General features: G+C 38.6%; 1 protein-coding gene across 1 annotated transcript; it reads right to left on the reverse strand.

The window, feature by feature from the left end:
* Positions 1-7736: 7736 nt before the first annotated feature.
* On the reverse strand, positions 7737-13079 carry LYZ (lysozyme). The gene is made up of 4 exons (XM_032420589.1): positions 12861-13079; positions 11155-11319; positions 9479-9557; positions 7737-8686 (listed from the first exon to the last, which is right to left on the reverse strand). Exons 1-4 carry the CDS (start codon positions 12994-12996, stop codon positions 8620-8622), a joined length of 447 nt encoding a protein of 148 aa, XP_032276480.1. The 5' UTR covers positions 12997-13079; the 3' UTR covers positions 7737-8619.
* Positions 13080-13481: the final 402 nt, after the last annotated feature.

Genomic DNA, 13481 nt, shown 5'->3' on the forward strand with positions numbered 1-13481 from the left:
GCGGCGCCGTGCGCAGGCGCGAGGAGCTGGGGCGCAAAGTGCGCAGGCGCCGGGCCGACCCCCTGCGGCGGGGCGGGCCTCGGTGGTGGGAAACCGCTGGAGGCCCGGTGGTCCGGTTTTCCTGACGCCCCCCACCTCATCACCAGGATACGGAATAAACGAGAAGTTGGCGTTTGGAGCCAATACCTTGTCATCGCTAAAGAGTTACGATTTTTAATCAAGTTAATCAAATCTACTCGCTGTCCCACACAAGCTTTGGTTTGCCCAGTATCTTCCATCCCTTCTGTTAAGAGAGAATCTTCCAGTTTAAAATCAGTTCTTCAGGTTTTTTTGCTTCTTCAAGGATTTTGCGCCATCAATCATACCCACTCCATGGTGTATCTTCAGCTTTTCCTCTACTTTGGCTTTTTCCCATAAGAAGAGTTAAGTTTAAATATTTCTCATTAAAAACAGTATGGAGGGGGTGGCTGGGTGGCTCAGTCGTTAAGCATGCGGCTCTTGGTTTCCACGCAGGTCATGATCTCAGGGTTGTGGGATCCAGCCCGGTCTTGGGCTCCATGCTCAGCTGGGAGTCTGACTAAGATTCTCTCTCTCCCCTTCTCCTCCCCACTCTAAAATAAATAAATCTTAAAAAAAACAAAACAAAACTGTGGAGGTTCCTCTAAAAGTTAAAAATAGAACTACTCTAGATCTAGCAATTGCACTGCTAGGTATTACCCAAAGGATACAAAAATATGGATGTGAAGGGATACATGCACCCTGATGTGTATAGCAGCATTATCAACAATAGCCAAATTATGGAAAGAGCCCAAATGTCCATCAACTGATAGATGGATAAAGAAGATGTGGTGTAGGGGTGCCTGGGTGGCTCAGTCCTTTAAGCCTCCAACTCTTGATTTCAGCTCAGGTCATGATCTCAGGGTCCTGGGATCAAGCCCCTCATTGGGCTCCACGCTCTGCAGGGAGTGTGCTTCAGGATTCTCCCTTTCCCTCTCCCTGTGCTCTTCCTTCCACTTGTGCACACACACTCACTCTCTGTCTCTCAAATAAATAAATCTTTTTAAAAATGTGGTATATGTACACACACACACACACACAATGGAATATTAGCCATAAAAAGAATGAAATCTTGCCGTTTGCCATGACTTCGATGGAGCTAGAGAGTATTATGCTAAGTGAAATAAGTCAGTCAGAGAAAGACAAATACCATATGATTTCACTCAGGTGAAATATAAGAAACAAAACAGATGAGCATGGGGGGAAAGAGGCAAACCAGGAAACAGAGTCTTAACTAGAGAACAAACTGAAGGTTATTGGTGGGGAGGTGGGCAGGGAATGGGTTAAATAGGTGATGGGTATTAAGGAGGGCACTTGTGATGAACACTGGGTATTATATGTATGATATATGTTTGTATGATATATGTATGTATGATGAATCACTAAATTTTACACCTGAAACTAATATTACACTAATATTAACTAACTGGAATTTAAATAAAAACTTGAAAAAAAACTTTCTTATTAAAAACCATCCATTTTTGGGGCGCCTGGGTGGCTCAGTCGTTAAACGTCTGCCTTCGGCTCAGGTCATGATCCCAGGGTCCTGGGATCGAGCCCCGCATCGGGCTCCCTGCTCGGCGGGAGGCCTGCTTCTCCCTCTTCCACTCCCCCTGCTTGTGTTCCCCCTCTCGCTGTGTCTCTGTCAAATAAATAAATAAAATCTTTAAAAAAAAAAAAAAAAAAAAAACCATCCATTTTTAATCCTGCGTATCTCTATTTTTGCATTATCCTTAAAAGTTGACCCTAAAAAGGCTCTCAATATTTCCTATTTGTTTCCATATGCTCCTCAGTCCATCACCTTCTGAATTTCATCCTCACTGAAACCTCTCTGACCAGAGTTACTGACTTTTCTATTAGTAAATATGTTAACCACTTTCCCTTAACTCATTTGACTTCCTGGCAGGATTTGACGATGCTAACCACTTCCTCCTTTTGTGATGCCCATTCTCTTGGTTTTTCTGTTAATTCTTGGGCAGCTGATTTCCAGGTGGTTAGTCACTCTCTTCTCTATATTCCCATAGTGCCTAAGGGATTGTAACACTTATCATGTTCTATATTAATTATTTGTGAACTCCATGAGGGCAATAACTGTATCTTATTCACCTTAGTATTCTTAGGCCCACAACATTTCTTGTGCCCAATAATCAATGTTTGTTGAATAGTAAATAAATGAAAAATGGAGAAGTCAAGAAGACTTGAGGCTATTTTCCAAAGGTAGATGAGACCAGTGAGACCTGTTAAAGCACACTGTCCTACAAAATCCTTCACATCACAATACGGGATTTTTTTGTCCCCTGTACCCTCGCCCAAATTTCACCTTTTTCAAATTACAGCTTTCAGAACGTGACCTCTGGAACCCAAATTTGCTCTTTATAATTATTTCTTCAGCTTTCCTCTTTCTGCTTTTCTCCTGTTTCTCAGAGGATTTTTTATTCTTTGTTTAAAATCTTACCCTAAGTATTTTTTAAGTAAAATAACATTTAATAAAATAAAATTAAGCAAATACATAAAACATATTGGGAACTTTTGTGGAAAGGTAATGGATCGAATACACATCTTTTGTCTCCTCCCATAACTCCTTTAAAGCAAGTAAAGAGATTTTCAAAAAGGCATAAACCTATAAGGATAAGAAGAATGGTTGGGGGGGGAGAAAAAAATAAGAAGAATGAGAGGGAAGGCAAAACAGAACCTTGAAATCTGGAATAGGAATCGTGGTATAGGGCAGTCCTGAGAGCTGAGCAGTCAGAACTAATACACATCCCGCCCTCCCCCCCCCCCCCCCCAGCCAAGTCTCAAGAATTTGTATTTGTGGGGAATCTCTGGACGTAAGGGGAGGGAGATGGAAGAGAGAAGCTAACAAAACAGGTTGAGAGTCTGTTTCCTGGGTGGCACAGTTGGTTAAGCCTCAGGCTTTGGTGGTGGCTCAGTCAGAAGAGTATGTGACTCTTGATCTTGGGGTCATGAGTTCAAGGCCACATTGGGTGTAGAGATTACTTAAATAAATAAATAAACTTAAAAAAAAAGGGTGAAATTGACAGAATTCTAGCTGCGTCTGAAGCCTTGAGAGATTATTTAAATATTTAATATTTAATGTTTAAATATTAGACCTAGAGTTTGGGAGGTAAAAACAAAAGATACACAGAAAACTAAGCAAATTTAAGAGTTATGCAGTTATTAGCTCTAGGGAAAATACAATCTTCCATTAGAGAAGAAAATAATTGTATTTGTGGCTATGTAAATACTGAGTATTGGTCTAACAAAAATGTATAATTACATTGGAAGGATAGGCACTGGGGAAGGGTGCCATCTGCGATGGAGATTGAGGAGGAGGAAATAGAGCCTAATCCTTAACTTCCATAGTGGAAAGTCAATATCCTAATAGCCTAGGATGATGGAAAAATCAAGAAAATGCAATATAAGCCTAACATTTAAAAGCATGGAGGTAAATATAAAAAACATTAAAGAGTAGAAAGCAGTTGCATGTAAAGGTGGAGAAATGAGGAGGTACATCTTTCATAAATTTTGTGGAACTGACTCTGTAAACACTGAGAATTTATAACCTTATTAAAATTAAAAATGATTGGGGTGCCCGGGTGGCTCAGTCGGTTGGGCGTCTGCCTTCGGCTCAGGTCGTGATCCCAGGGTCCTTTGATGGAGCCCCGCATCGGGCTCCCTGCTCGGCAGGGAGCCTGCTTCTCCCTCTCCCTCTGCCTGCCGCTCTGCCTACTTGTGTTCTCTCTCTCTGTCAAATAAATAAATAAAATCTTAAAAAAATTAAATTAAATTAAATTAAAAATGATTTAAAAATATAATTGCATAATAGATATGCATTTAATTGGAAAACATTGTATCTATGAATGACATTAGTCACTCCTCGTAATTTTTATTAATCTCCTTTCACAACTTCTAAGTAAATATTTTTTCAATGAGTCCACTATGGGCGCCTGGGTGGCACAGTCAGTTGGGCACCTGACCCTTGGTTTTGGCTGGTGTCGTGATCTCAGGGTTGTGAGATCGCGCCCCATATTGAGCTCCAAGTCAGGCTCTGCATTCAGCGGGGAGTCTGCTTGAGAATCTCTCTCCCTCTCCCTCTGCCCCTCCTGCTCTCTCTTTCTAAAATAAATAAATAAATCTTTAAAAAAAGGTAAATGAGTCCACTAAATAGAAGTGCAAAAGATGTGTTCAGGGCTTAGTTATAATTAGTGCCACATAAAGAGCTAAGTTATCATCTGGAATATTACTCTGCATTTCAAATAATACCCTGGGGTAAAAGTAAGCAACATACAAATTGAGTTTCTCTTAAAAACGATCAAACACTGATATTGATTTTTATTTCATTCCCAAATAAGAATAGAAATTCAGTTTGGGAGCTTGATTGTATGATAATAAAAGCTATAAATAAGAAATGACAGTTACCAAAAACATTAAGCAAAATCTCCAGGAAACATCGCTTTCCCTCTTCAGCCAACTTTTGCTAATCTCTGGTTGTTTCTTCAGTCAGCCTGTGTTGTTGAGCTATCCTGGAGCTTTCTGGATATATCTCATTTCTCCATCGGAGCTGTCACTCTTCAAGTCTCTATCCCCTACCTTGACTCATTCTTTATACACCTCTGGGTGACCTGATATGAATAAACCCATATTTTTGGGGGTTTAATCGTATTAGAATGGCTCCAGAATCTAGAAGCCTGAGGCTGCACCCGTGTTGGGGACCTCTGCTGCCCTCCCATGGCTGGTCTATGCATTACAGTCACATAGTCGAGACTTGACCCTTGGAATCCCAGAAGCTGTTGTACTGGAATCACGTGGGCCTGAAGAGTAAGAAAAATCCTAGAATGGTCAACATGGAGGAATATACTAAATAATCAGGAAGAGATTCATTCGATCAACTGTTCATTGAGTGCGTATCATGTTCCAGGTGTTTGGAATATGGGTGTAAAAAACTCTGCCCTCCTTCCTATCAGGACAGTGACCCAGTACGGTGTCAGAGATGTAACACAGGTAAGAGGGTGTGCAGATGTGGAGGAAGGGGTAGCCAATGAAGGATATTAGAGCCTGAATGGAGAGGGTCTATTCCATGGTGTGGCAGTGTTGGGAGATTTGTTACATACAGACAAATTGATCAAATACATATATGCACTAAGGATACATTTCAAAGCTATTAAGGACAATGGAAGCCAAGTTTCTCACTATCAGAGAAGAGAGTTAACAATGTGGAAAAAGAGAAAAATAGAATGAACCCTGTGGTGTGGGATTGGAATTGGAGATACTGATATGAATTCAATATAAATAGATACAGTGACAAATACTGTGTAAATACATATAACCTTTAATTCTGTCCACTGGTGGGGCCTGGAATCAGTGACACTCTAGTGCCTAGATCTTGTTTTTCAAATACCATTGTCCAGGGGCGCCTGGGTGGCTCAGTCGGTTGAGCATCGGACTCTTGATTTCAGCTCAGGTCATGATCTCAGGGTCATGAGATTGAGCCCTGCATTGGGCTCCACACTCAGCGGGGAGTCTGCTGGAGATTCTTCTCCCTCTCCCTCTGCCCCTCCATGCACACACTCTCTCTCTCTCTCTCTAAAATAAATAGATGTAAATAAATACATACATATATACGTGCATATGTACCATTGTCCACTCTGCCGAATCAGTGCTCTTTGGAGAACTGGCTGATTCCAGGGCTGGGGCAGGGGAAGAACAAGGTGAGTCTTAGACCATCCTGTGCCAGAAAACAAAAAAGTGCTCAAGAAATATGAGGACATGTCAAAATGATGCAGAAGCTAGCTTACAGAGAAGCTCTACTAGCCAAATTACGGACAATGTGAACATAAAAATAAATGGTAGTAATGGATTGTAATTTGAATAAAATAGGAAGTCATGGGTCCATATTGATATAATAAATAAATGCATGAATTGAAAACTTGCTAAGGAACAGTCTTAAAGCACCTTATCCCTTCCCAAATACTTCACAGTAGAGGTCACTTGATCAAATGACCAAAGTAAACATCATCAGTAACAGAACATTTCAAAACTGTGTGCCACCCGAGAGGGTACAATGGGAACAGCACAGCATCACTTCTGTGGTATTTTTGCCAAAGATGCACAACCTAATCTAATCAAGAGAACAGCAAAACAACTTTAAGACATTTTGCAACATAACTGGTCTGTGGTCTTCAAAATTGTTAAGTTGTGAAAATCAAAGGAAAAAACTGAAGAAATGATCCAGATTGAAGAAAACTAAAAAAAAAAAAAAAAATGGCAACAAAATACAGCACATAATTCTGAATTAGATCTTTCTATTGTGAAGAACTTACAGGGACAATTGATGAAATTGAATGGGCTCTAAAGAGTAGGTGGTAATAATGTATCAGTGTTAGCTTCCGGATCTGGGTGATGTTTTGAGGTTATGTGGGAATCACACACTGAAGGATTCAGGGCCACATGGGCACCAATTTACTCTCAAACTGTTCAGAAAAATTAAGGCCTTTGTACTGTACATGTAAATTCTGGGGAAAATTGAGCTATTTAAATGTCTTTAAAAAGTGGGAAAAATCTATTATTTTTAGAAGTTATATTTCAGCAAGGAGAGACAAATAAAGAAGTAAGTAAAATATGTAGTCTATCAAATGGCTGTAGGCTTGAGTGCTGGAGCATTCCCTCAGTTAGGAACTACATAACAGAGGAAAGGCCGGTCAAGGGGCAATCCATGAGGAGGGATGTGAACGAGGAGAAGGAGGAGAAGCTGAGGGGGAAAAAGCTTTCCAGAAGTATGAAGTGGTTCACTTGGTCAAGTGCTACTGAAAGATCCAGTGAGATAAACAGAGATCACTCGAATTGCAAAGTCTTTGAATTGCAAGAATCTTTGCAAGGTTACCAGGACATTTTGTACAATGCCAGGGGATATCCAGCAAAGAGAGAGTAACTCAGGATGCAGGAAACACTCTGCTAACTTGGAGTCATGAGACGGATGCAATCCGAGATTGCATGTGGAGACCCTGCCATTGGCAGGAGCGGAGGAAGAGAGGATGGGCCCAGGGGAAGGTGTGATCGCTGTTATAGTGGCAAGGAGGGGAGAATTTCGTATGAGCTTGCTTCTATTTTCTCAGTGTAATGTGAGGTCAGGTCATCTACTGAGAACAGAGAGGGTGAAAAGTGAATGGTTGGATGTGTGTGCTGGGGCTTTGAAGAGAGGAAGAGAACTAAAATAGTAATAGTCATTTTGGAGAGTGGGGACACTAACACAGAAGGAGTGCAGAGAAGTGACTCGGATGGCCATGCAGACTGAGGGCCCATGTAAGATCTGTGGTTATCAAAGTGAGATCTGTCAGAATGCTTGTGGATTTTTCTCCAGCAATATCCAGCTGTTTGGGTACAGGTAAAGATATAGAATATATTAAGAATACCAAATTATTTTTTTAAAGATTATTTATTTATTTATTTGACAGAGAGAGACACAGCAAGAGAGGGAACACAAGCAGGGGGAGTGGGAGAGGGAGAAGCAGGCTTCCTGCGGAGCAGGGAGCCCAATGTGGGGCCCGATCCCAGGACCCTGGGATTAGGACCGAGCCGAAGGCAGACGCCTAACGACTGAGCCCCCAAATAATTCTTTTTTGAATATACATATTTTTTTCTTCATAGACACTAGTTGGGTCTAAACAAAGAAAGACAAGTTATGAGTTGCAAAGCCTTTAATGATAATGTTTGTATTATTTTTATAACATGCATAATTTCACACCTTTGGTTAATCAGCAATTATTTCAATACTTGCAAAGTCATTTGCCTCAAGATTTAGTCATAATGCATGAATCTAAGTTAATAAGATCAAAGAACAACAACAGCTCATCCAATCCTTCTTTATATTCCTTCATGATCAGAAAGATGCATAGAAGAGTTCTTTAAAGGGCCAAAATAGATTGACATATAAACTGTCAATTTATTTTTAAAGCAGTATGAAAGCAACATTTCTGAGAAAATATTTAAACCAAGGTCATAGTTTAGAAAAGCAAAATTCTTAATTCAGGCTGTCGTCATTTTTAGCCATTTGGCATTCTGCTCCTTTTTAAACTTTTTAAACTTTATATTGCCCAACAGAGAGTGGTTTTTTTGTTTGTTTTGTAGGGGTTTTTTTGTTTGTGTTTTTTTTTAATTTTTTTTTTTACTGTTTTTGGAGAGGACTGAACAGATGCCTATTCAGCTAGGATTTTGCCTAAGATCAGTTTGTTTTTAAGATATTTTGTTACATTTTTATAAAATATTGGGGAGTACTAAAGATTAAGTTGGGGTTATTTCTTTAAGAACTGACTATATTGGAGATGTATTTGATAGGCAAGACTTTAGATAAGTTTTCACCAGCATTATTCTATTAGCAAACTGAAAAATGTTACAGGCTATCAAACACATTTTGTAAACATGAAGACTTTTAGAAGAAAGACCATATTCTGTTCCTGCTTGTGTAAAAGTGTTATTTGAAAGAATGGTAATGTGACCTTTCACGCAACCAGTACTCCCTTAATATGAAAAAGAGATAGAATGAGCTGCAGAAGGAAAACTCCACAGTTACACTCCACAATTCCGAACATACTGAGAGACGTCTTGGTTTTCACAGTGTGCTCTCCATGCCACCCTGTAGAGAAAAGCGAAACAAACACTGATAAGGTCAAAATATAGCTTCATTGTAATAGACACACTTCAAATCCTCTGGGAGAACAGAATGTTTTACCGGTAAATGGACGACAGGCTGCAGATAGATTGAGGTATTTGCTATTTATTAAATGGAGATATGTACACCCAAGTATGTCACTTCCCCCCAAAGCCCAGGAACCCCCCAAAGCCCAGGAACGTGAACGTTGATCTATGCATTCTACAATAGTAATTGCAAAGTGCTTTCCACATTTACTTAACTCCAAAAGCAATTTCAAGATAAGACAAGGAACTGGTAGAATGTTGAGAATCTTAAAAACTCTAGAAATCCTCTAAAATAAATTGAAGGGGAAAAGAGTAAGATTCTAAATCAGATGAAACAGGTTGTTTCTATGTAACTCATTGTTTAGGGTAAGGCTAAAGCTGCAACATTCAGTTCTCAGTAGCATACTTTGGTCTTTGAAAATCTTTCACTTCTCTCTTAACACTAGGGCAAAATAGCTGTCCCCTTTTATTTATTTATTCTTTTTTAAATTAATTTTTTTATTATTATGTTCAATTTATTATTATTTTTTAAATCTTTTGAAGGAGGGGGGGCCTGGGGGGAAGGGCAGAGGGAGAGAGAGAATCTTCAGTAGGCTCCATGCCCAGTGCAGAGCCCAACGTGGGGCACCATCCCAGGACCCCGAGATCATGACCTGAGTGAAATCAAGAGTCGGACGCTCAAACTGAGCCACCCAGGCGCCCCCTACCCCACCTTAATGCTTAAACGTACCATGCGCGAATGCCATTTGGATCACTGACGACCCTCTTTGCACATGCTACAGCTTGAGTGATGTCATCTTTCAGCAAATCTGAAAAAGAGGTGGTGAGGAATGAAAACAGCTTCCATAGAAATTTCATTTTAAGTTTAGATTTAGTCAGCTTTATTCTCTTAGGAGGATGAAAGAACATAAAATTATTTTCTAAGAGTCCGTTTATCTGTGAATGTTGGGGGAAAATTTTTCTTCATTCTATCCCATTTGGCATGAGATAAAGCATTCTGTTTCTCATTTACCAAAGTCATGGAAAGCTCTGGAATTGTTAACTAATGTGACAGAAGGTTCTCTTTTTTCTAGGCACTGTAAAAAACAAACAAATAAACAAACAAAAAAAACCAAACACAGACTAGCAATTTTTTAATCAGCAGTTCTGCCACCAGAAATCTATCCTAAAGAAATAATAAAAATGTACCTAAACATATATGCACAAGATATTTCATAGCATTTCACAAAGGGGGAAAAGCAGAATAACCTAAGTGCTTACCAATAAGAGTTGGACTAGTAAGTTATAGAATATTTATATGTGGAATTCTTTCCATCCTTTAAAAATAATACAGATCTGTATTTGTTGACATAGAAATAATTTTGTGTGATAAAGAGCAAGCTGTAAAGCAGTAAAAATAGTACAACATCATTTTTCTTAATGCACATTGCTTACATGTTTGTATGTAGGTACATTTGTGCATGATATGGCTTTACATTCATATACATGATTGATACATATTGTGGAAGAATATACACCAAAAGTTACCAGTGGTCATAAATCTCTGGGGAGTAAGGATTTTTATTCAATGGCCACATTTTATTATATAATAAAAGATTAAAAAAATAAATTAAAAATAAATTAGCTGGATGCAAAATGTATTCTAAGACTAATCTTGTCTATTAGTAAGTTTAACATTAAAAGATTTAACAATATCAATTTTACAATACTTCTCCAGTATTTTATACACTGAATATTCCACATGTTATTTCTATCTTTTATATGAGTTCAATAGAATATTTGTTTCACCCCAATTAAACAAATCCATAAAATAACTTGTTAGGTATAACAATAATTATATAAGAACTGGATTTTCTGAGGAGACAAACTAAAGAGTTGAGAAATGAAAAGTCATCATGTTTCTAATTCACTTTAAAATCACTCAGCAAAAAGAAAAAAATACACGTAAAAAAAGTAAAACTGAAAAAGTGTTAACAACTATTAAAGTATGTGATGAGCATATGGCTGTTTAGTCTCGAAATTTCTATATATTTAGGACATTTCAAAATAAAAAGTAAAAACAATTTTTAGAAAAGGGCCCCACAACCAAATTATCCCTAAGCCTCCCCAAAGAAAGTGGGAGAAATGGCATGGTTTTCGACAAAGCATCAATATGTTCATTTATGATAAATTAATAGATCATTTTAGATTACATTAGAAAACTTGAACTTTTTATGATGTCATCATCAGCTCTTTAATTTCTTAGGGAATTATGAGGATGATCATAAAGAGTTTCTAGGCACTGAAATAGAGTTTTTCTAGGTCCCTGATGAACCTTTCAAGACTCTTTAATTTGTACGGAACCCCTGCTCTCGTAAGTATGACTAGATGAGTCCTGTGCCGCCGCTTAAACATCGTCTTTCTTACCGCTGCAGGGTATGTGACAGGCGTTCACGGCTCTGGGCGTTTTGCCATCATTACACCAGTAACGGCTATTGATCTGAAATATCCCATAATCGGTGCTTCTGCTTCCGGGATTGTAGTTTGTAGCCTTTGTGTTATAATTACTTTCCCATTTGGCCAAACACATCCCTGAAAAAAACTTATTTTTAGTAAGAAACATCAACACCACATGATGTATTTCACATACCATAATCAGTTCTATTTTGCTATTCTATTTTATTAATGACTTACTTTATAAGTGTAAAAGTGTCTTTTCCTTATAAATATAAATATATATATATATTTAAGATTTTATTTTTTTAAGTAATCTCTACACCCAACATGGGGCTTGAACTTACAACCCTGAGATCAAGAGTTGCATGCTCCACTGGCTGAGCCAGCCAGGGGCCCCCAAATATATTTTAACACTTTAGTGAGAATCCTTTTGTTTGCAAATCATTTTGTAATACTAATGAACTAGATAACGTATTTTTAAAATATTAAAATAGCTGTTTCTTCCATTGTCATTACCCTTCCCCTGCTCCCATCCTCAGGCAAGATTTATCCTAGAATGGAAAAATCAACAGAGTTGTTGAGTGGATCTTATAATTAATAGCAGATACATACATACGCTGATGGAAAAAATGCTTTTTATTAGGAAAAATAAGAATTTTCTGGGAGAAATAAATTTTCTTAAGATACCTAAAGGTGAATTTACTTATCAAATCAGAATCTGAAAAACAAGAGATATAAACAGGAAAGACTATTTCATCCATCTATCCACTCGTTCATTCAAAAGCAGTTACCAAGAGGAAATGTTTGAATTCAACCTCAAAAATACAGTGATCACATTGATAAATGTGAACTAAAATATAAAGTAACTTTTACTCAGACATATCTTGAATTAAGTGGAAGAAAGTGAAAAATAGTTAATAAACTATACTGAGTAAGAATAGGGACGCCTGAATGGCTCAGTAGGTTAAGCGTCTGCCTGGGGCTCAGGTCGTGATCCCAGGGTCCTGGGATTGAGTCCTGCATGGGGTTCCCTGCTCAGCGAGGAGCCTGCCTCCCTCCCTGCGTGTGCGCCCTCTCTCTCTTTCTCTCTCTGACAAATAAATAAAATCTTAAAAAAAAAAAAAAGAATAATAAAACACTATTACAAGCTGCATTTCAGGGATCCTTATATAAACAGTAATCAAGGGGAAATAGGTTCCTACTGCCCCTGCACTGAGAGTTCAACATAGGGTTTTAAAACTTTGCTGTTAAAAATCCCATGTCATGGCAGAGAAAAATACTCATTGCTCTAGGCTCATTACCATTGGAACCAAGTTCCAAACAGAAAATGCCTGGCGTCAAAGACCCAGGACTTGACAGATAGTCCGGGTGCTCAGATAGACCTTTCAGTCAGCCTACACGTGCCACCGAGTCTGAGGCAACAAACAAATTTAGCAGCTCCAGAAGAGCACAATGGGTCCTGGTATCCCTAGAATGGCAGAGAATTTTGCCCTCCCATGCCCTCATTCCTTCATCTGGCATATCTGATTCTAAAGAAACAAGCTGATATTTTGAACCATTGACCCTCAAAAGAAATAAAAGAAGTCCATTCATTCAAAGCCTCTTTATTACTATTCATCCTCTATCTGTCCCACACCAGGCTAACTATTTGGAAGGATGAAGAAGAGTTAACTTACAGTTTGCCAGGCTGACACCTTTAAAGCCAGCCAGCCCAAGTCTTTTCAGAGTTCTGGCCAGGTCACACCTTTCAAAGATCTTGCCCTGGACGGTGACGGAAAGCAGGAGAAGCCCCAGAAGAAGGAGAGCCTTCATGTTGACCGGGAAGCCAGACCTCTAGGCTGACCGGGGAGGGCTGTGCTCAGTATTTAACATCTTTTCACTTCCTTCTTCTCCTAGTGGCTGCGGGTTCCACCCTTTGAGAGATGTGAAAAACAGGAACTCTTTATTGGTTTACTAACTTTGAAAGCTCTTTTTTTTTTATATTTGAAAAGAGCTATTATGATGTCCTAAGAATTAACCTACAGGAAAATGATGAAATGGCATTGTTTAAAGACCTGGCTCAGGAAGAATTGGGAAGTAAGACTGTTTCCAAACTAGGAACTGTCTCCTATTTTATTATGAATTTGAGCAACTGTAAAGAAAAAAAAAAAACCACCCTGAATGAACATTTTACACAACAGAAAAAGAGCTCCAATTTTTGATTTTGCATTCACTATGTTGTCTTCATCTTTTTCACTTAAAATTATTTTCTATACTCTTTCCCCAAAAGCACATAACATGTTACTTATCATTTTAAT

This window comes from Phoca vitulina, unplaced genomic scaffold (assembly GCF_004348235.1).
Source record: "Phoca vitulina isolate PV1807 unplaced genomic scaffold, GSC_HSeal_1.0 scaffold23, whole genome shotgun sequence".
NCBI lineage: Eukaryota > Metazoa > Chordata > Mammalia > Carnivora > Phocidae > Phoca > Phoca vitulina.

Excerpts from the sequence above, each read along its gene's own strand:
- LYZ (XM_032420589.1), bottom strand. The coding sequence starts at position 12,996 with ATGAAGGCTCTCCTTCTTCTGGGGCTTCTCCTGCTTTCCGTCACCGTC. Across the intron at positions 9,558-11,154 it reads CTGTCACATACCCTGCAGCG|ATTTGCTGAAAGATGACATC; the intron begins GTAAGAAAGACG and ends CCTCTTTTTCAG. Across the intron at positions 8,687-9,478 it reads CCAAATGGCATTCGCGCATG|GGTGGCATGGAGAGCACACT; the intron begins GTACGTTTAAGC and ends TTTTCTCTACAG.